This window comes from Lolium rigidum, chromosome 2 (assembly GCF_022539505.1).
Source record: "Lolium rigidum isolate FL_2022 chromosome 2, APGP_CSIRO_Lrig_0.1, whole genome shotgun sequence".
Lineage (NCBI taxonomy): Eukaryota > Viridiplantae > Streptophyta > Magnoliopsida > Poales > Poaceae > Lolium > Lolium rigidum.
In genome coordinates, this window is record NC_061509.1 from 278,245,867 (window position 1) to 278,267,885 (window position 22,019).

The 22,019-nt window shown below is 44.2% G+C and overlaps 1 protein-coding gene across 1 annotated transcript; it reads right to left on the reverse strand.

Annotated features, from left to right (window-relative positions):
• Positions 1-4,644: 4,644 nt before the first annotated feature.
• Positions 4,645-20,292, reverse strand: LOC124693523. Its single transcript, XM_047226994.1, has 17 exons — positions 20,048-20,292; positions 19,462-19,580; positions 19,256-19,301; positions 18,990-19,062; positions 18,840-18,897; positions 17,812-17,907; positions 17,563-17,680; positions 16,702-16,968; positions 15,979-16,080; positions 13,262-13,619; positions 13,060-13,173; positions 12,269-12,876; positions 11,976-12,169; positions 10,348-10,567; positions 9,928-10,047; positions 8,566-9,333; positions 4,645-8,209 (listed from the first exon to the last, which is right to left on the reverse strand). The coding sequence occupies exons 1-17, from the start codon at positions 20,261-20,263 to the stop codon at positions 5,090-5,092; spliced, it is 6,597 nt and encodes a 2,198-aa protein (XP_047082950.1). The 5' UTR covers positions 20,264-20,292; the 3' UTR covers positions 4,645-5,089.
• Positions 20,293-22,019: the final 1,727 nt, after the last annotated feature.

Genomic DNA, 22,019 nt, shown 5'->3' on the forward strand with positions numbered 1-22,019 from the left:
ATGTCAGTTCTACAAATTAATTCAAAATACTATTCAGACTATGTTCATGATAATTAGTTCATGTTTTAATCTAATTACTAATGAACTCCCACTTAATACAACATCCCTCATAGTTGTTTAGTGGTACACGATCCATATCCACTACACCAAAACCGATCATCACGTGAGATGATGTAGCTTCAATGGTGAACATCAACATGTTGATCATATCGTCCATATGGCTCGTGTTCAACCTTTCGGTTTCCTGTGTTCCGAGGCCATGTATGTACATGCTAGGCTCTTCAAGCAAACCCAAGTATTTCCGCGTGTGCAACATGGCTTACACCCGTTGTATGTGAACGTAGAATCTATCCCATTCGATCATCACGAGATGCTTCAAAACGACGAACTGTAGCAACGGTGCATACGAGGGGAGAACACTTTATTATCTTGATATTAATGTGAGGGATCATCTTATAATGCTATCGTCGTGATCTAAGCAAGATAAGATGCATAAATGATTAACATCACATGCAATTCATATGTGATACGATATGGCCCTTTAGTCTTTGCGCCTTTGATCTTCATCTCCAAAGCACGGACATGATCTCCATCATCAACGGGCATGATCTCCATCATCGTCGGCGTAGCGTCAAGGTCCATGGCGCCGTCTTCATGGTTGTTCACCACATGTAGCAACTATTACAACTACTTTGAAATAATACTACTACATGAAATATAAAGACAACCATAAGGCTCATGCTGGTTGCCACAATACAATAATGATCATCTCATACATATTCATCATCACATCATGGCCATATCACAACACCAAACCCTGCAAAAACAAGTTAGACGCCTCTAATTTGGTTTGTATATTTTACGTGGTTTAGGGTTTTCGAGCAAGATCCAATCTACCTACGAACATGAACCACAACGGTGATACTAGTGTTGTCCATAGAAAGAGTAAATTGAATCTTCACTATGGTGAGAGAGACAAACACCCGCAAAGCCACTTATGCAATACAAGTTGCATGTCGAGCGTGGAGCAAGTCTCATGAACGCTGTCATGTAAAGTTAGCCCGGGACGCTTCATCCCACCATCCCGCAAGATGCAAAGTACACGAACTAAAGACAACAAAAGCATCAACGCCCATAAAACCATTGTGTTCTACCCGTGTAACCAATCTATGCATAGACACGGCTCTGATACCACTGATGGGATTCGTAGCAAAGAAAACAAAACTTTTCCTACCGCAAGAACGAATAACAAGCCAAGATCTAATCTAGTAGATGGTAGCAACGAGAAGATCATGAGACTAACCCTTGAAGATTTCCAAAGCCTACGAGATTAGATCTCGTTGTGGATGTAGTCGATCACTTGCCGCTTGCAAAAGCGCGTAGAAGATCTTGACGGTGCCACAATCGGGCAGCACCTCTGTACTCGGTCACATGTTCGGTGTTGATGACGACATCCTCCTCCCCGTTCCAGCAGGCAGCGGAAGTAGTAGATCCTCCTCGGAATCCCGGCAGCACGACGGCGTGGTGGCGGTGGTGGTGGAGAAATCCGGCAGGGCTTCGCCTATGCGATGCGGGAGTATTATGCGGAGGAGGAGAGGCTAGGGTTTGGGGAGAGGGGGGCTTGGGCGCCGGCCAACTAGGGCTTGGTGTGGCCGGCCCCCTCCCCTTGCTCCTCATTATGTAGGTGGAAATTCCCAAGAGTTGGTATCCAAGTCTTCGAATAAGACCCGAAACCAAAACCTTCCAAAAGGGACGAAACCTACCCAAGGTGGGACTCCTACTCAAGGTGGGACTCCCACCCTTCCTTGGGGGGTGTGGCCGGCCACCTTGGTGGAGTCCACCTGGGACTCCTCCCCCTCAGGGTTGGCCAGTCATGCAAGGTGGAGTCCCTCCGGGACTCCACTTTCCATGGTGATTTCTTCCGGACTTTTCTATAACCTTTTAGAACCTTCCATAAATGCACCGGATCATTTCCAAACTTGGAAAGTGACTTCCTATATATGAATCTTATTCTCCGGACCATTCCGGACCTCCTCGTGATGTCCTGGATCCCATCCGAGACTCCGAACAAAACTTCGAACTCCATTCCATATTCCATATGTACTTAAACGACATCAAACCTTAAGTGTGTCACCCTACGGTTCGTGAACTATGCAGACATGGTTGAGACTTCTCTCCGACCAATAACCAATAGCGGGATCTGGAGATCCATAATGGCTCCCACATATTCAACGATGACTTAGTGATCGATTTAACCATTTACATACAATACCGATTCCCTTTGTCACGCAATATTTTACTTGTCCAAGGTTTGATCATCTGTATCTCTATACCTTGTTCAACCTCGTCTCTAACAAGTACTCTTTACTCGTACCGTGGTATATCATCTCTTATGAACAATTCATATGCTTGCAAGCTAATTAAACGATATTCCACCGAGAGGGCCCAGAGTATATCTATCCGTCATCGGGATGGACAAATCCCACTGTTGATCCATATGCATCAACTCATACTTTCTGAATACCTAATCCCACATTTATAACCACCCATTTACGCAGTGGCGTTTGATGTAATCAAAGTACCCTTCCAGTATAATTGATTTACATGATCTCATGGTCGAAGGACTAGGTAACTATGTGTTGAAAGCTTATAACAGACTGAACTTAATGACATGATCTTATGCTACGCTCATTTGGGTGTGTGTCCATATTATATCATTCACTTAATGATATAACCTTGTTATTAATAACATCCAGTGTTCATGATCACGAAACCATGATCATCTATTAATTAACAAGCTAGTTATACAAGAGGCTTACTAGGGACTCCTTGTTGTTTACATAACACACATGTACCAATGTTTCGGTTAATACAATTATAGCATGGTATGCAAACATTATCATAAACACAAAGATATATTATAATAACCATTTTATTATACACAGCTTTCACTGGGCTTAAGGTTAATTATCACAAATCATCACTTATACCAATCAATATTTCTCAGGAGGAAGCTGAGACTCTTTCAACAGAAATACAGTGCAATATTGCTTCAATGTCATTCCCATATCTTGGTATCCCCATGGGCACAACTAAGCCAACAATAAGAGATCTTTCCCCACTCACTGACAGAATTGAGAGGAGACTCACTGCTTCTGCTTCTTTTCTGTCTTATGGTGACAGATTAATTCTGGTCAATTCAGTTTTATCCTCAATGCCTATTCATTTCCTTAGTACTTTGGACATACCAGATGGGGTGATAGATGTAATTGATAAAGCTAGAAGGAATTGTTTATGGAGGAAAAGGAAAGATGATGACAAAGTGCATTCTTTAGCCTCTTGGGATATGGTCTGTAAGCCAAAGAGTAAGGGAGGATTAGGTATCATAAATTTGAAGATTCAAAATAAGTGTCTCATGATGAAGCAACTACACAAACTCTATAACAATGTGGATCTTCCTTGGGTCAAATTAATTAGGAACTCATATTATTATAAGGAAGTGCCACATGCTGTTACTTCTTGTGGATCATTTTGGTGGAGGAACATTATGAAATATTTTGACATATACAGACAGTTGGCACATTGCAAGCTTGGGAATGGGGAGACAATTCTATTTTGGTCAGATAATTGGAATGATTGGATTATTCAGGAAAGATTTCCAAGGCTGTTTTCTTTTGCCAAAGACAAGCTTATTTCAGTCAAAGAGGCTTTACAAACTACTGATCCAGCTCAGGCTTTTCATCTTCCAATTTCTTCTGAAGCTGCTGATGAGCTACGAATTCTTCAAGATATGTTAGCAGGGGTGGTCACAACAAACAATGATGATCAGTGGCTTATATCAAGTAATAAAACTGGTGTTTTTATCCCCAACCAAGTGTACAGAATGAGTTTTCAGTATATACCTTCTCACTTTCCTTCACAATGGATCTGGAAGAGTAAGTGTACTTCCAAGCATAAATTTTTTGCCTGGCTCATTCTGCATGATAGAATTAACACCAAAGGATATGCTAAGGAGAAGGCATTGGCAAGTTACCTCTGACTATACTTGTGTTCTTTGTCCTACTGATGCTCTGGAGGATTGGTCCCATTTATTCTTTGAATGTACTTTTAGTGTTAGAATATGGATATATTTGCAAATTGACTGGACACAAGGATCTGGACCAGAGATGTTGAAGAATACCAAGAGAAGATTTAAAGGTCCTTGTTTTGTGGAGATTATAATTTTGGCTTGCTGGAATATATGGAAACAGAGAAATAACAAGATCTTCAAGAATATCCGGCCAACTTTCAGGAATTGGAGAGAAGGTTTCATTTCTGATGTTACCCTGCTTAAACATAGGGTCAAAGAGAGTACTATGCCCATTTTGTCATCATGGCTTGACAACTTGTTGTAATTTCTTGTATATAGCTGTAGGTAGTGTTTTCTCTCTTTTTTCCTTTCTCTTTGTATATACTTTTTATGCTTTAAAGTAATAAAAGGCTGTGGGGGACTCCCCTGCAGTAGTTAGTTTCAAAAAAAAATAACCATTTTATTATTGCCTCTTGGGCATATCTCCAACAAGAAACGGAAATGGGAGGCAGAAAGAAAGACGTTGGTGGCTGAAAAGAGAACGTTAGAGTATGACATATACAATCTGCTCCAAGTGAATTTTGCAAACAGAGAAAAACTCAAGAGGATCAGGACTATTTATAATGAGTGATGAATGTGTTAGAGATGTAGTGTAGGAGATTCTGCTAATGGTTGAGTTAGGTAGAATTTGTAATGTACCCTAAGTAGCATTTGTAATGTACACTGGCATGCATTTGTAATGTACACTGAGTATCAATCAGAGTCTACAGCTACAGCCATATATCATATCAACTCCACAACCTTAGACGGTCATTGCAGGGTAAATAATAAACATTCAAAATTCATAAATTGTGTAGCCGGACAGGATGTACCCATTCTTCCGCATAACCGGTCCAGTCGTCCGGGCCTGGCCAGCCATTCTCATCTCAGAGCTCATGTCCGCTCAGTTGACACTAACCATCTTCAGCTTCTTCCTAGCTGTACACATAGCCAAGAAATCTCCTGCGCCACGAAGTCTGCCTACCCGATGTTGGCCACGAACGGCACCAGCCGCTTGTGATCCCGCTTCCGCCCAAGGGCGCATGTGTCAAGCACGCGCCCGAGCAGCAGCCGGGTGTTCTGCAGCGCCACATCCCGCGCAACCACTCCACTATCCACAGGCGTGCTCCCGCCACCCTGTGTGGCCATCATCATAGGCCCGAACCCTGACCCAGCGGCTGCGTACTGGAGCGGCCCGCTCCGGGCCTTGAACGACGACTGGGGAAGCAGCATCCTCTCCAGGACCTTCTCCCCCGCCATCCCACCACCGCCGTGGCCGCCGTTCTCACCGCCGAACCCTCCTCCCAGCTCATCCGCTTGCTGCCCGCCGACGCCACTGCAGCTCCTTAACAGCGCCTCCAGCACGTTGAGCGCCTCGGCACACAGCGCGCCCTCCACGAGCTGTGACACCACATTGTACACCTGGGGGATCTGGGACGGATCCACTGGGGTCTGCTGCAGCAGCGACTTGAGCATCAGGAGCACCACACGCTGGTAATCCAGGGGACCCCGCTCGAGAAGCCTGAGAAGGTGTCCGAAGGCCAGGGACGAGTGCTTGGGGAACCACTCGGTGCAGATCGGCGGCGAGGCTCGTGCAAACAGATCTTCCAAGGACACGATCTCCCCATAAGAATATGCTCTGAAGACCTCAGCCAAAACATCCAGAGATTTCACGCGGCACCATCCTGAGATGTTCGACGCCACGTAGTATGCTTTCTGGTTCTGTTCTTGTAGAGGCGACGCTGACCCGAGGGAGGAGGATGCTTCCTTGGTGAGCTGCAACCCGAGCCATGGGAGAAGACCTGTGATGTGCATCAGCAGCCTTGTCTCAGGGTTCCCGAATATAGAGTCACATGTGGGTATCGTGATCCTGGATAACACCTCGATTGCAGATCCATGGCTAGCGCTAGACATGAGCCCTTTCAGCACCAGCGGTTGCACGCCTTCAAAAGCAGGCACTTTTCCAGTCTCGGTGACAGATAGCAGTCTCTCAGAAGTAGTTCTAGACTCCAGCCTGTGGAGGTCGCTTGAAAACCCATTGACATCAAACTCATCACGAGGCATGCTTGAGAGCAACACGTTTTCATTCGTCCGGTCACGGAAGGTCAAGCGATCAATCACCCTGCAGAACAATTCGAGCACTTGGCAGTAGATATGCACAAAGTCTGTGTGCATCAGCGCAACACAGCCCCAGAAGAGCTGCGGGTAAAGTATCACCTTCTCAGGCTCCATGTTCTCGACCATGACTTGTAACGTCAGCAGATTCTCCATCGCAAAACCCAGAACTGCCGGGACAGGGTTACCCAAGCATCTGTGGACGCACCTCAGAAGCAGTACGCAGCTATCGCTCTTGACGCTAGGGCGTAAAGCACGGTATATCTGGTGCGATCGGCAGGCCAAGTGACGAGATGTGCACTCCATGGCCCACTTCAGTGCTTCAGCACCCCAAGTCTCACGAAGATCCCCCTGGAAGAAAATAGCACTGACCATGCTTTGTACAAGCGCTGATAACAGTGAAGAGCTAGGAAGTTCAGTCCGGACAAGGGTAGGATCCTCGTTCTCCCACATCAGGCTGCCCCTTTTAGACTGGATGTATTTTATCAAGCTGACCACATGCTGCTTATTCTCCCTTTCGCTGCTTTCAACCTCATACAGTTCAAGATGCCGGCCAGCAAGTGAGTAGAGGAGATTCACAAGCAAATCCTGGCAATGCTCAAGCACAATGTCTTCTGAGCTATCCATTGAAACACATGTGACATGGAATAGCAGAGGCAAATTTTCACGGAAGTCCTCATCGTTCTCATATGCAATTTCAGCAAGGAGAATCAAAGCTATGTCGGCACGTGAAAGCAAGTGCTGGTGCCCTTGTAATGCAGATTGAAGCTCATTGGCATTGATCCCATGAACTCCGCTGCCACCTGGATGCAGAAACTCATCATTTGAATTTGGGGTGTCGAAATAGTAGTCTCCACTATCTCTGGAAACATGACGGCTCCTCAGATGACCAGCTGAGCTTCGGACACCCATCAATGGCCCAGACATGTTCATTAACGCTGGAAGGAGCTGGCCTGACCGGCCTGTAGTGGGGTTTGGGATGCTGCTTACTTCTGGGGCCAAAGGGCTCAATGGGCCAGACACACTTCGTCCAGCGACTGTCGATGTCCGCCAGCTCAAGTTGCCGCTGACGTTCCTGATTGCACCATCAAGAGAACCACGGACAAGCAGGGGGGACATGTGAGGCTGGCTATCAATTACTGATGCTACCAGAGAGGTAGTAGGTCCTTGAGAAAACTCCAATACAACATTTGCAGAAGCATCAACCTTCCCAGGCCTGATTGGCTCTTCGTTGTCTTCAAGCATTCTCTGAGATAACTCACAGACCAAATGATCAATGGTCTGCTGTGGGCAAATTCGAGCTAGATATAGACTGACACGTTTGGCAACTGAAAAGTATGTAGCAAATGCACCAGTGATCTCTGCTGATGGATTGGCGTCACAGTCCTCTATCCCTCTGGTAATCAAGAAGTTAAGCACGGGGATTATATTGCGAGTATTGCTTGCAACGGTGCTCCAAAGTTTCTCAATCTCGTCGGGAAACTGATCACCATGCTTCCAGGTGACATAATAAAGACTTTTCAGCAATCTCTCACTCCACCCAGATTCCTTTAATCTCACAAAGTTGAGATTTTCAATCCAAGGAGCCATGCATGTGAGGACCTGATGCTGTGCTATAATGTCCACTGCGTCAAGCTGGCGCTGCATTATTTCCTCACATAGATGCTCACTGAGTTCAGGATGGTCCTTGGCGAGCTTTGAGGACAACTTGTACTGGAATTGCTGATATGAGTCTGGGAGGTTGCCAACAACTGATGCCCGGTAGTGTCCAACACCATCAGCATCATCTTCTGCCCACTCACGGAGAGAGAGAGTCTCCAACATCTGGAGGGCACTGTCACGGATCAGTTTTGTCTGATCGACCACCTTGTAGAGGATCAAACTCAAAAGTCTCTGGATTTCACATTTTGGAATTTCTTGACGCATGTAAACTTCAGCCAGAACACTGAAATACCCATCGGCAATAGAAGCATCTGGAGAGTAGCACTGCAAATGATTGACACAATCAAAATCTAACAGTGATGGCAACCGTTGAAAAAAGCATAACATCTTGAAGGAAATTACTAAGTATGACTAAAGGAAGGAGGATTAAAAAGGAAAAGGAAAATTTTAAGTTGTGAAGGACTAATTAATAAGATGTGTGATTATCAAATACTCTCTCCATCCCACAATATAAGATGATATTACAACCAATATACTCAGTAATTGATAGGCCACTTCGAAAAGAAAACTTCAACTGAAGACTTTTACAGCAAATGCAACTAAATGACTAATGCATAAAACAGACTTTCCAGGTATACAACATCAAAAAGTAAAGACATAAGAATAAAAGTAGAAGTTACCTGATCTATGCAAGCAGGAAACAAATCCAAATTTGTCTGCAAAATATTCTTCAATGCAGTTTTTGCTAAAAGAATTCGAAAGTGGCTAGCTTTTTGTTTGTCCTTCCCACCAAACCGTCCTCCATCAGTATGCTTCGAGTATGACGGTGTTCGAGGATCTACTGGTGAATGCCCAAAAGGTGCTCTCAGAGCTGGTTCCCCGAACAGACTATTGATCCACAATATTACCCGACCTGACATCTTTCTAGCATTATCATCGAAACAAGGACCATAAAGCAAAGAAGCAATAGCATTCATGGAAGCCCAATTGATAGCATCCATCTGCTCAGCGATTTCCCTGTCAAAGGCAAGCTTGTCAAGTGATTCCCTTGACCTATTATGTTGAGTGGCTTTATATCGCTCAAGTTCACGGCGATAGTCAGTGCTGCTTTCCTGCCCCCATGTGCTGCCAGAATCATCACTCAAGTTAAGGAGAAGATCAAAAAGTCTCTTGCGTATTCTGTTGTCAAACCTCTCAGACTTCGCATCAACAAACTCAGGAGCTAGATATCTTATAACAGAGGCTAATGCATATCGGAGAGGCTGCAAATCCTGAAAGCTATCGGATGATGACATGTTGATTTGGCGGTATGTTTCTTCAATAAACTTCAGAAAATGTAAACGGAGGACAGGCTTCCGAATAAGCATCCCAGGCCAAACCTTTTCAGCTATCATTCGATGTATGTTTGCAACATGAGTGCGCAGATCCTCACGACGGAACCTAGCATTCTGCAGAGGCAAATACATAAGAAAATAACTACAATGAGAGAGTTACATTATTGTACCTACAATCCTTAATATTATGATCTGAGAAGTCATATGTATGGATTGGGTTCAAATCATAACGTGATTGTTCTTGCATAAAGGGACTGAGTTAAAATACAAATATGATTGATATATACATTTTATGGTATGAACAAACAAGTGATGGATATTAGGCATGGAATATGGTAAACAAGCAATATGCTTCCAACTATATTAATTTAAAAGTGATATTTGTGTATACTAGCAGAGTTTCTCAGTAAGAAGAGAAACTAGCCCCGAACTAAAACTACAATTTTGCTGTCCCAGAAAAAGCATGAACACAGCAAACAAGCTTGAGAAGAAAGAAACATCATAACATGGATCAGTGCTCATCAAGCCAAGTGAATCAAATAAGGTGTGTCAGCCGAGCAGCAACAGGTTAATTTTCAGTAATATGGAGAAGTCTAGTATTTGAAATATTAAATGAATATGATTAAAGAATAAAGAGGCAGTGTGAGTTAAATTAATCCAGCAATTTAACCACAATACTGGCATTAGAATAAAGTTGAGCCACTTAACCTTCCATTTTGGTTTTGTTTCTGTTTCTGATGAAACATCCTCAAGAAAAGATGCAAGTTCACCAAACATGACTTCACATACTTCTAGATGTGAGTGCCCAAGGGCAGCCGTAGCAGCAAGCTGCAGAAATAGAAACAAAACAAAAGGAAAAAAATCATCCAATGCATTGATGCAATAATCAACTATGCAGAAATAAAAATTATGTACTATGCTGAAATGTTCGATTCAGATTCAGTACACAGAAAAATGTCATTAATAGACCGTTAGCTCATTATCCCACAGCAAATCCGTACTAGTTTACTTGTGTGGAGTTTTTGTAAAATTTTAAAAATAGAAAAGAAAGCACTTCACCCCAAAAATAACAATCTAGAGAAATACATAAGGTGGGTTTAAGCACTTATAGAAGTATAATAATCTTACTGCGTATCCTTCTGAACCATGGCGCAGTGATGGGAAAATTGTATGGAATATGTCTTTCGCTGATTTGACGCCGGATTCTTTGTTTTCACGTGGGCAAGAGCATGCAAATGTTGCATAAATCAGCCACTGATCAAGCTTAGCGTCAGAATCTTGTGATTGTTGAGACTTTCCACCTAGTTCAGAAGGAGTGATCTGCTCAAGTCTCCTAACAACTTCTATTCTGTCCAAGTCAAGAAACAGGGTCAATAAGATGTCCAACCAAATTGTCAAATGAATGAAAAAAATTATGTTGTTTATTATGAAGTGAATTAACAACAGTACTTTTTTTTTTAGATATTGCAAATCTTCATATACCATCCTGAAACAAATATCAACCATTGTTGGATGGCAACCAATGGTTCTCGGGATTCTAACAAAAAGGAAAGAAGCAAGACTAGACTGATAATTACTGTGTCTCTAGACCTAAATCCTTAATCTTGGTAAGGACACAAACTGACAAGCTTGATTCTTGGTCTTCATAGGGCAGAAAACTGATGCTGGCCTATGAAGTAGGAGAGAACTCACATTTCATCAATTCCTCTTTCTCATGCCCACATACAAACACTAGTTCTGATATCTCAGGCACTAAACTAGTCAACTCTCCATCTAAGCAGGTCTTAAGCATCCACCACAGAACCAAATTGTATTCATCTACAAACTTCTACTAAAAATGTCCTTGATAACAGGACATTCAAAAAGGAAAGTTGTAAGCCAAACTGTAGTGTTTCTATAGTGCAGAGAAGTCCCTGTCTAATCAAACACACACAACAAAATTCGGTGAGGTGTAAGGCACAAAATTTAAGAGAGATCATAATAAGGCTGCTCATGAGATAATTCTATTTGCTAGGCGTGACGGCAACTGTGTGTCGTGGAATACGGTGTCAAATTGTACTTGTTATCCTTGCATGAAGGATTGTAATAGCTCTAATAATTGTTACTCCCTCCGGTCCGAAATAAGTGTCGGACGAGACATTTTACAGAAACATCCTCGTCTTTGTTTGTTACTTAACCTCGCAGTCCACCAATCCTAATCTATCTCCGTCCCAAATCCCAACCCACACAGCTGGGGACGCACGGACTGGTTCCCTCACGGAAAAAAAGGAAAGCAGAAGTCTTCCTCGATCCGTCTCCTTCGATGGCTGGATCCCCCGTGCCGCCCAACCCAACCTCGATTCTGATCCGATCTCGCCGGCGCAGCACCTGACCTGGACCTCCTCCCGTCTCTCTTCGGCCGCCCAACCCAACCTCGATTCCGATCTCTCCGCTCTCTCGCGTCAGATCCATGCCGCCGGCCCATCCTCGCCGATGATAGGGCGCCTCATCAAGTTCTCTTCCTCGCCGGTGCGGTGGCTTCCCATCAAGTTCTCCAGCACGCTTCCCGCGCTTGGCCGAGGCAGTCTGGACTCTGGAGACGCTGCCCGGTGAGGGATGAGGATCCACAATTTTCCTGATTTCATAAGGATTTATTTGTAAAAATACATGTCTAGTAACTGTCTGACACTTATTTCGGACCGGAGGGAGTAATATAGTTTCACTTTCCATCAAAATATATGGACGACAAAAATCCAGGAAAAGACCAGAGTTCTTGCCTTGCATCATACACAGAGATCGGGCAAAGTTCAGCTGCGTATTTCACAATTTCGCTAAGGTAGCGGGCCCATCTGCTTTTATCAGAGCTCTCCAAGATGGATTGAAGCGTCACATCCAAAGGGATGGGATCCATCTCACGTCTCAGATCATAAGGTCGCCCTGGATCCCAATAACAGCTCTGAACAATGTCTTCCTGCAAATTTATTATGATTTAGCGATATGAACAAGCATATTATGTTTCAGTAACAAACTTTAAGCCACTGTGGTATTGTTGAAGACATAAGAAACTCACCCCATTTTCCTCTATGATGTCAATGATAAATATTGGTTCTGGTTCAAGTTTCAGTTTATTGTCGCCCCATTCATTTGCCGAGCAATCTCTTAGATCGTTTTTTAGAGCTCGAACACATCGCAATAACTCCAGAGCTGTAAGCCGTATTTGAACATCAGCAGAGCTGAGAAAGACAAGCCCAACTGCATCCATTTCTGAGGCACGAAATTCAGATGATCTCTGCAGTGTATCGCCTCCTAGGCTCGAGCGTTTAAAATTTTGAACATCTTTGGCCAGAAGTTCCTCAGAGAGGCAACCTCTCCACAGCCGCATAAGCTCTACTAAGCGACCCAGTGAATTGAGAATCAAAATAGGGAACTCGTCAGGAAGTTTCAGGATGAAACTAGCCATTCCTTTCAACACAGCAAACCGACGATTAGGAAGGTATCGTACGATCCTGTTCAACACTAGCACGGCTTCTTCACGGACAACAGGGTCAATACTTGTCACATGTTGAGGTATAATCTCAGTCAATCTATCATTACGGCCCACCTCTTCTATCAAGTATGGTATACATTTAAGCACAGATCTGAAGAGTGATCCCTGAGATTTGTCCTTCGTTACATTATCTGAAAAGGCAATATTAGAATAATGCGTAATTCGAAAATGGAAAATGGATTAAAACATTTGCTGCTTTAACAATTTCGGTATCACTCGTGCACAAAAGATGGTCCAAAATTAGTCCATAGGAATAATAGAACTTGGCAAGTAATTTGATCATTTCCTACATATGATGATAAATAGCAACATACCAATTGTAGCCTTTGATGATGTGAGAAGGGCTAGGCTGTAAGCCTTGCTACAAGACCTTAATATTAACTCGATAGCTGACTTGACTTTTGGAATGTAGTGGCCAATACCAAACACTGAAATTGCAAAGTAATATAATGTTTACCATGTTGCCACGAAATGATAAGCTTATAAAAACTGCTACTGCTCCCAAAGCAATGTTACCTTGGAAAACATCCAGGCCAATTTGTTGATTTGATGGAGAAACAACAATCTCAAGCAAAGCCCTAAGACCAACAACCTTTGCTTCACTTAAACTATCTGTTTTCAACAGTTCCAGTATCATATGGTTCATTGCAAAATCCAGGTTGCTCTCAGCTAAGGTCACACAAAACTCAACAAGTTTATCATGCTGGACATCCTGAGTCAGCAATCCTTTCTTCAAAACAGTCAGCAACTGAGATGTAACACTATCCAAATAATCCCACACCTGATTTCTGGGCTGATACTCTGCATAAACATTTACATAAAATTTTACTACCCGATGAAGACAATCTAATGCCATTGATCGATGATTCTTGTCCTGCATCATAAACAATCAATCAGAATTATGCTTCATGGAGCAGAAAGGAAGAATACAAGTTTCATAAGAGCATCTCTAGCCAAACCCCTATAATGCTTTGGCGGAGCAAAATTTCTGGTTTCTCCTCTAACGTGCACCTAGCCGAACTAAAAATAGGAGTCGGCCTCCGCGACTCCTAAAGATACTCAACCTAGCCGAGCCCAAGTAAAACTGCCGGCCTCAAATTTTGTCCCCTTCCGGCCCCACCCGTGCTTTCCCACCCCCAACACCTCGGTATCCCTAGCTCCGAGTGCCTGTTTGCGCTCACCGGTGGAGTACCGGAGCGCCGCCCTCGCCCGCAAAAGCTGGATCAATTGCGCACGAGCGGGATGCCGAAGGGCGACGAGAACTGGAGGTAGCTGGCCGCCTCGTCGAGCGTTGGCGTCAACGATTAAGTGTCACTCGACAACTCCGATGTGGACACGTTGGAGCGACGCAACAAGTTGAACTTGTCGATCGACAAGTTGACTTGTCGGCGACAAGCCTCGACTTGTCTAGGTAAATTGGTCGAGCGACAAGTTGTTTGCCTGGGATTTTTTTTTTTTTTGAGAAAACGCAATGACATTGCGTTTCATTTCATTGCAAAGAAGAAGGATAGTTTTACAAGATCACAACTCACGAGGGAGGTGTGTTACAAGGCATGGTAAGATATAGCTCAGTGGACATCCCAATCTACTGGTAGCACGGCACGCAGACCTAACGCCCCTGCCCTAGCCCAAATGGTAGCTTCTGCCCGGATCCTGTCGCATGTGCCAGAGACCGAGGGCCGCTCACCCTCGAAGACACAAGCGTTGCGTTGTTTCCAGATCATCCAAGGTAGCAGTAGCGCCATAGTGGCGAGGCCCTTGTGCATCGGCTTAGGTGTGTTCTGTCGCGCGGTGATCCACCAGTCGTTCAAGGAGGACTCATCGACGGGAGGGCTGCAGGTAAGGCGGAGCCAAGCCAGGATGTCGTACCACACTTGCCTCGAGAAAGGGCAGGCTAGCAGGATGTGCTGCATGGTCTCCGGTGCTTGATCGCAGAGCAAGCAACGAGGGTGGTGCTGCAGCCCCCGCCGGCGAAGGCGCTCCGCCGTCCAGCAGCGATCTTTGGCCGCAAGCCAATGGAAGAACTTGACCCGGGGTGGAGCCCAGGTTTTCCAAAGTAGCTTGCCGGGATATAAATATCCTCCTGAAGACCCTACGACCCAGTTTTTGGACGAATTTCACCCTCCCCCAGCCGCCTCTCCCCTTGTGCCCATCCGCTGGCACCGCCTCTCCTCTGGCCACCACCGGCGCCGCCGCTTCCACCTCTCCCTGGATCATGGAGAAATGGAGAAGCGGAGTCACTGGTCACTGGACGCAATTGTCACAGTACCCCAGCGACAAGTTGCGACACGTCGACACGTAATCGTTGGTTGACGTGGGCGGCTCAACGGGCCTCCTCTGCCGCCCCTTCCTCTTTCTCCCCGCCGACAAGACCGTCCGGGGGGGGGGCACAATCAACTACAGTAGCTGCTTCTTCTACCGGCGATTCCTCGTCGAATTCGGCCGTCGCCGACCTCCACTGTCTTGTTCCTATACTGCAGCTGCGCCGTCCGCATCCGTCCGAGCCGACCACGCCGTCATGGATGTCCGCGACGTCGAGCTTGTTTTGCAACCTTGCCGCTGCTTCTACTTACCTCCGGTGCACAACGCACACGCGCCGCCCGCTTCTGGTCCTTGTCGCCGGAGCTCCCAGTTGCTTGCGCTCATGGACAACAGCAGCGGAGACCCCCTCCTACCTGGATAACAGGTCTTCGGGGCTGGGGGTGGAGGCGGAAGGAGGGGTCGTCGGGGCGGGGTGGAGGTGGGAGGAGGGGTTGTAGGGGCTGGGGGTGGAGGCGGCCAGCTACCTCCGGTCTTCGGGGCCACCCCTGCACATGGCTAGCTTGGTTGGTTCTCTGAAGTTCAGCACTACCCCTGCACATGTGTATTTCCTTAGCTAGATTGGTTCTCCGATTTAGCTAGCTGTGTTCTGCTGAATTTATTTTTTTGAGCTGGTAGTGCTGTACGGGTATGCATCAGGTGTAACTGGCTAGCTATTGCAATTTTTTCCTAAATTTGTTTGTTCAGCTCAGCTCATTGGAGATGCATAGCAAGTGTTCAACGAAATGTATGAGCCAATTGTGTTTTAGGGAGTTGCATTTAGGGGATCGGCTAGAAACCAAATTTCTTTAGACGAGCAAATATAAGAATTAAAGAGATAGGGAGGCTAGAGATGCTCTAAAACAGCATCTCTATGCATAAATAAAAAACGACAGTACAAAATGATAATTCGTAAAATATTTAACAGAAATCACCTTAAGATACTTATACAGGATCTCCAAATGCTGAGAGAAGTTAGTGTTGAACGTATGGGAATCACCAAGGCAAAGTAGAAGAGTGACCAGTGGAAATCCAACCTGCAAAGAAGTTTTGGCATTAAATATTATAAAAACAGAAAATATGTGGAGCAACAGCAAATCAGAAACTAGAAGGGACAACAAAATAATGAGAGAACGGAAGGAGTTTATTGCCTCAATTCACCCACAACCATTATTAACACACCTCTGTTAATACACTCAAATAAAAACTAACCAAATTAAGAAAGTACCAGTCGTGTGTCATTAAATCCTCATGCTTGCTAGCGAATAAACATGTAACAAAATTTGAAGGCCGAGTGATTTGATTGATAAGGTGTGCAGGTAATAAACATGATTGACAAAGGGTAAGAAAGATAAATCTTTGGGAAAGGGTTAAGGACCATTTGTAGAATTTAATATCACTTCCAAATTAATAAGGCAATGACTGAGATTTTTGGATAAAAAGCAAAAAAAAAAAAGTAAAAGGTGCACATACATACAGGATACAGCTACATAATGCTCATAATAAGTTGGCAGACAAAAAAAAAGGCAGGCTTGTGAGCTTCCGAAGTGATGAATAGTAAGAAGATTAAGAAACAAAATCAAGGCATACATTCTTTGTGCAAATGCAAAGGTCGAACTGTGTAAAGTATAAAATGAAATGTCATGTCATCAACTTACAGCAATATGCTTGCTCTGTTTATCCATCCAAACCATGAGCTGGACTCTTATTCGAGAAACAGCATCATACCAAAGTGACAATGCAGATTCCACGCCCAGTGGAGGCCAATAACTTCTACCTCCCTCGGCAAGTGGGGCCAGTATACTTGAGAGCATGTTGCACAAAGCATGTTGCAGCTCACTCTTTCTTTTGTTTGGAGGCCGATTTAGAGGATTTGCTTTTGCAATGAAGGATACTGAAGCATTTAACCCACCCTCTGTCTTCACCTGGACAAATAAATTAAGGGGGTAATAATAATATAAGCGATCATACACTATATAGCCAAAAACGGCATTGAGGCATTCCATGCAGCCTTGTTAAGTTGTTATGCAACAAACAATTTCATGGATGATGAAGAGAACTGCGTAGATGTATTTCTTGTGCAAGTGAATATACACTTTATTAGGAAGCAAAATTGTGTAAATCAAGGGGCTTTCTGAAATTCAGTGTATCAGATTGATCATGCTATAATTTGGGCAGTGGATCCTATGAGTTGAAGCACAGTAGCATACTACAATCTCCGTTCCAAAAAAAAAAAACTTGTCACACCTTTGTCTAGATACGGATGTATCTACATATTAAAATGTGTGTATCTAGAAAAAACTGTGACAAGTTTTTTTGGAACGGAGGGAGTAGCAAAATAAAATTCTTACGAAGTTTCCATATTTTTCTAAACAAATGAAATCGTTATAGGGAAAAAAAAAATATGTACGTGATGCCAGAACAAATCAGATGGGGAAAGTCATGCACTTCAAATATTCTTGAAGTAGTCATTATAAATTGACACAAATATTCGTGAAGTAGTCATTGTAGAATCATACCCCCAATTTGAGATAGCGCATCCCATTAATAATGTTGAGTGTCTCACTTCTAGCAACAGGAGTATCAACACGGCGATTATTAAGCTCCATGAAAAACCTCTCAGTCACAGAACTAAACCTGTGAGTCATCAGAGTTTTCAGCAACTTAAACAAAGAGATCACACGAAAATGCAACAGCTTTTGCAGTGCCTCTGAAGTTGCACACGCTGCCTGGTGATTCATGGAAGTTGGATAGATTAAGAAATATACCTGATACGTGATAAAGCTCCTAAAAGTTGAGCAACAAGATCTAAGAGGAGACCTCGCAAATCAACCAGCGAAGGATAATCTACTTGACTGACAACCCTGGAAAATGCAAATTTTGCTCTAAAATCCACACAAGTAAACAAATTTAAAGAATGAATTCGAGGACTTTGGCACATGTAGACAAAATAAGACAGCGTGCAGGCGTTGAATACAAATTAATCATGTGCTGTTCTACCAAAATGCCAAGCAAGAGTCCAGCCATTAACAAAAGGCTAAAGACACATCATCGGCCATTTTTAATCAGTGTCTTCTTCTCTTCTTTCTTGCTGCTCTCCAAGCAAAAGTCCAGCCATTAACAAAAGGCTAAAGACACATCATCGGCCATTTTTAATCAGTGTCTTCTTCTCTTCTTTTACCTGATACCTCTTCTTTCTTGCTGCTCTCCAGACCCCCCCCCCCAAAAGGCTAAAGACACATCATCGGCCATTTTTAATCAGTGTCTTCTTCTCTTCTTTTACCTGATACCTCTTCTTTCTTGCTGCTCTCCAGACCCCCCCCCCCCACCCACCCACCCCACACACACACACCCCTGCTCTGTGACCATCCATTGTGGCCTGGCAAATGTCCTCCCACCATGGCTGCTGCGCCCAACAACCATTGGTGTCACAGCCGATGCCACATTCAAGCCGCGGCCAGAAGCACCCTTGGTGCATCACACCTCACAATCTCAAGCAACCTAACTCCCTTGCGCCACTGTAATACTGCCGTCCTGAGATCCCATGCCCTGGCAGCCAGGATACTGGTGCAACACCGCCCACGGTCCCACCTTCCCTCTATGGTTGAGTATTTCCGCGAACCTCACACGACCGATTTACCCTCAACCTAATACTTTTGTTAAGTTCTTTAATATGGCAAGTTTTTGCTCATTTGCTAAAAATTGGTTGTTCAACGTAAAGTGGTCTGCACTAAGATCGCAGAACCTGGTCCTTACCGTATAAGAAACCACATTTAAGAAAGCAGTAGGTTCTCACCTGTCTGCATTAATTAGCCAATCAAATACAAAACTTTCCAAGCCATTCCAAAGTTTCTCTGGAAAAAAATAATGCATAAGTCAGTTAACCGTTTTTAAAATTAATGAACTATGCAAAGTCTTCGCAGGAAACAACAGCAAAAGAAATAACCTGTTATTCCCTCTTGTGGGCAGTACTCAGCAAATCGAATGCAGGCTGAGCTGAATATGCACTCAACAGCAAGCTGGGTAAGGGAAGGGTTAATCCACGAGCATATTAGACAAGAGAATGCATGATGAAGAGTTGGGGAACAAACAAGTTTGAGATGAGGGATGAAAATCCTTGCTAGTGACTATTTGTAACTATAAGATGGTCTATGGAATGCATAGCAGGTGAGCGTGGTCTCGGAAAAAATGCATGGTCGGTTGATAACAGACCTTCTTCTGGTATGTTGAGGCATCATGGGCACCTTTTGGTGATTCACTGTGGAACAAGAGTGTACAAAACTTGAGTAAAAAGTACCAAGACTGCGGAATGTTTCTAGTGCTGAAGCAAGCAACAGATCTGAAAGCTCAATGTAAGAAAGATAAAAATCTAAGACTAACAGGTTGTGGTTTTCAGGAGTTGATGCGAATCAGCGTACCTTTCTCTCCAACGAAGGAGAGCATCCAAGAGAGGTAAAGGTGTGTGCCTGGCAACCATGGCAAGAGAGTCCAGTACTTGCTCGTAGCTTGGATCAGATGGCCGTAGGTATTGCCCATCCTGCTAATATATTTACATAATAAAGATTAGGATTGTATAGAGTTTTTTACATTGCAGCATATTCTGTGGTAACATAACTTGCTGGTGCATCATGCGGATCTGGATGGCAAAAATGTGTCTAATTTTTCTTTTCAAGAAGCAAACCTTTTTCTTTTCAAGAAGCAAACCTAATTGATATATTTTTCTTTTCGAGAAGCAAACCTAATTGATATATTTTTCTTTTCAAGAAGCAAACCTAATTGATGATATGTAGCATTCCTGACATGTGAACGTAGGCGTACATCGAAATTCAGTCCCATTAGTGTGGCGCGGCAATGCTAGCATGCGAGATACACATAGGCTAGCAGCTAATATCGATCGATGCGATTAAAGGCGAACCCTAGGCGGCAGGATACGGGCAGAGCAGCCGCGATTATCGTTGATGAGCGAGCCCGAACAGAAATGGGAGACGGACGGGGGGGCATCACCTGGGCCTGGGCGGTCTCGATGCGTCGGCGGGCGAGCGGGAGGAAGCGGGCGAGGAGGGAGTCGACGATCTGCCTGGCGGCGCCACCGGCTCCCGCGTCGTGGGGGGCCGCGGCGGAGGCGTGCGGCGTGGGGGGCAGCGGCGGCGGGTAGGAGACCCCCGCCGCCGCGATGGCGGCTGCGGCGGAGAGGTGGTGCGAAGAGCGCGGGGTGGCCATCCAGCTCGGCCGCGACGGACGGAGGTCTCAGGTCTGGTCCCCCAGCCAGCCAGCCAGCCAGCCAGGCGTCGCGTCGCGTCGATCTCTCCCAAGGCAAGGCGTTCCACTTCCACTGTGTGTGGGTCAGAGTCAGAGTCAGAGTCGACTGTCCCTCTGCCTTTGCAATTTGCATTTGCCTTTGCTTTGATTAGCTAGGTTTGTATAAGGGCATCTCATCTCCAGCGGGGTGACGCATTGGTACCGAGCGTCCGTTTGTGTCGTTCCGCGGATATATTTTGTCCGAGTGTCCATTTGCGTATGGGTGTGCATCCACCGGAGCGACCCACTTCATTTTTAGATTTGCATCGCATATAAAAATATAGAAAGTAATACATTTTAATACCTAAAAACTATACAATGTAGATCTAGAAGACTAGACTACTTGCTTTCGGACGGGCCGGCACCGTCGTTGCATCGCTCCATCGCCTGCTTCTCCGCCGCCTGCCGTGCGGCTGCTGCGTGAGGTCCCACACTTCAGTGAGCACAAGTCACGTGCAATAGGTACGCAAACTCCCAGCCATCTTCTTTGTCAAGAGAAGACGCATCAGGATGCGTATTGGAAGCCTGTGGGTCCTTCTGGATCCTTCGGTTGTCCCTCTCACAAAAAAAAACAAATCTCTCTCATTCTCGGCCTCGCTCGCTCGCTCGCACCTCCTGCTCACTGACAAACCCTGCACAAAAGTCAACATCATCACCCGAAAAAGGGGAGACACCATAATGCTCTCCCTTCTTCTCTCCTTCCGAGTGATCCCTCTTCCTCCGAGTTTCACTCGACGGGCAAACACACATGTGCTGCATAGTATAATAATAAAAAGGTAGAAAAATCAACCTACGAATCTATAATTAAATATGTTAAACTAGGGTTTTGCCCAGTACTACAGATCAAGGTTCAAACCTTGTTTATCAACTTGAATATGCTTACTATATGACATAAGAAGACTATGTACTTTGGTTTTCATTTTTCTGATTTTTTTAATTTTCCGCGCATTTGAATCTTGGTCAAATCCTAGGTTTGACCAAGATTTAGACAAGTTTAACACGTGAAAACGAATAAGTAAGCCCGGATCCTTCTTAGTCACTCTAAAATGAAGCTTTTGGGATGTTCTTGAAATTTCCATGTTTGAAACCCAAAACGACCTCTCTTCATGCTAGACTTCATAAGATCGACTGAGTTTAGTGTTAGGGGTAGATACATGATTTGTATGGTTTGAATATGTCCAAACCTTGTTAATTTATCAACTTGAATGCTTACTGTATGACATAAGAAGACTATATGCTTTTGTTTTTCATTTTTCTGATTTTTTTAAATTTTATGCCCATATATTTGAATCTTGGTCAAATCCTAGGTTTGACAAAGATTTAAACAAGTTTAAATTATGAAAATGAAAAGGTAAGCATGGATCCTTATTAGTCACTCTAAAATAAATCTTTTGGGAGGTTCTTGAAATTTCCATGTTTGAAACCCAAAACCACTTCTCTTCATGATTGACTTCATAAGACAGAGTTTAGGGTTTTAGGGGTAGATATATACATGATTTTTCCGGTTTGAATATGTCTAGACCTTGTTTATCAACTTGAATGCTTACTATACATATGACATAAGAATGCTATGTGCTTTGTTTTTTCATTCTCTTTTGATTTTTTTCTAAATTTTTAGGCCCATTTGAATCTTGGTCAAATCATTGGTTTGACCTAGATTTAAACAAGTTTAAAACAT

Excerpts from the sequence above, each read along its gene's own strand:
- LOC124693523 (XM_047226994.1), bottom strand. The coding sequence starts at position 20,263 with ATGGCCACCCCGCGCTCTTCGCACCACCTCTCCGCCGCAGCCGCCATC. Across the intron at positions 18,898-18,989 it reads CCCACAAGAGGGAATAACAG|AGAAACTTTGGAATGGCTTG; the intron begins GTTATTTCTTTT and ends ATTTTTTTCCAG. Across the intron at positions 16,081-16,701 it reads AACAGAGCAAGCATATTGCT|GTTGGATTTCCACTGGTCAC; the intron begins GTAAGTTGATGA and ends ACTTCTTTGCAG.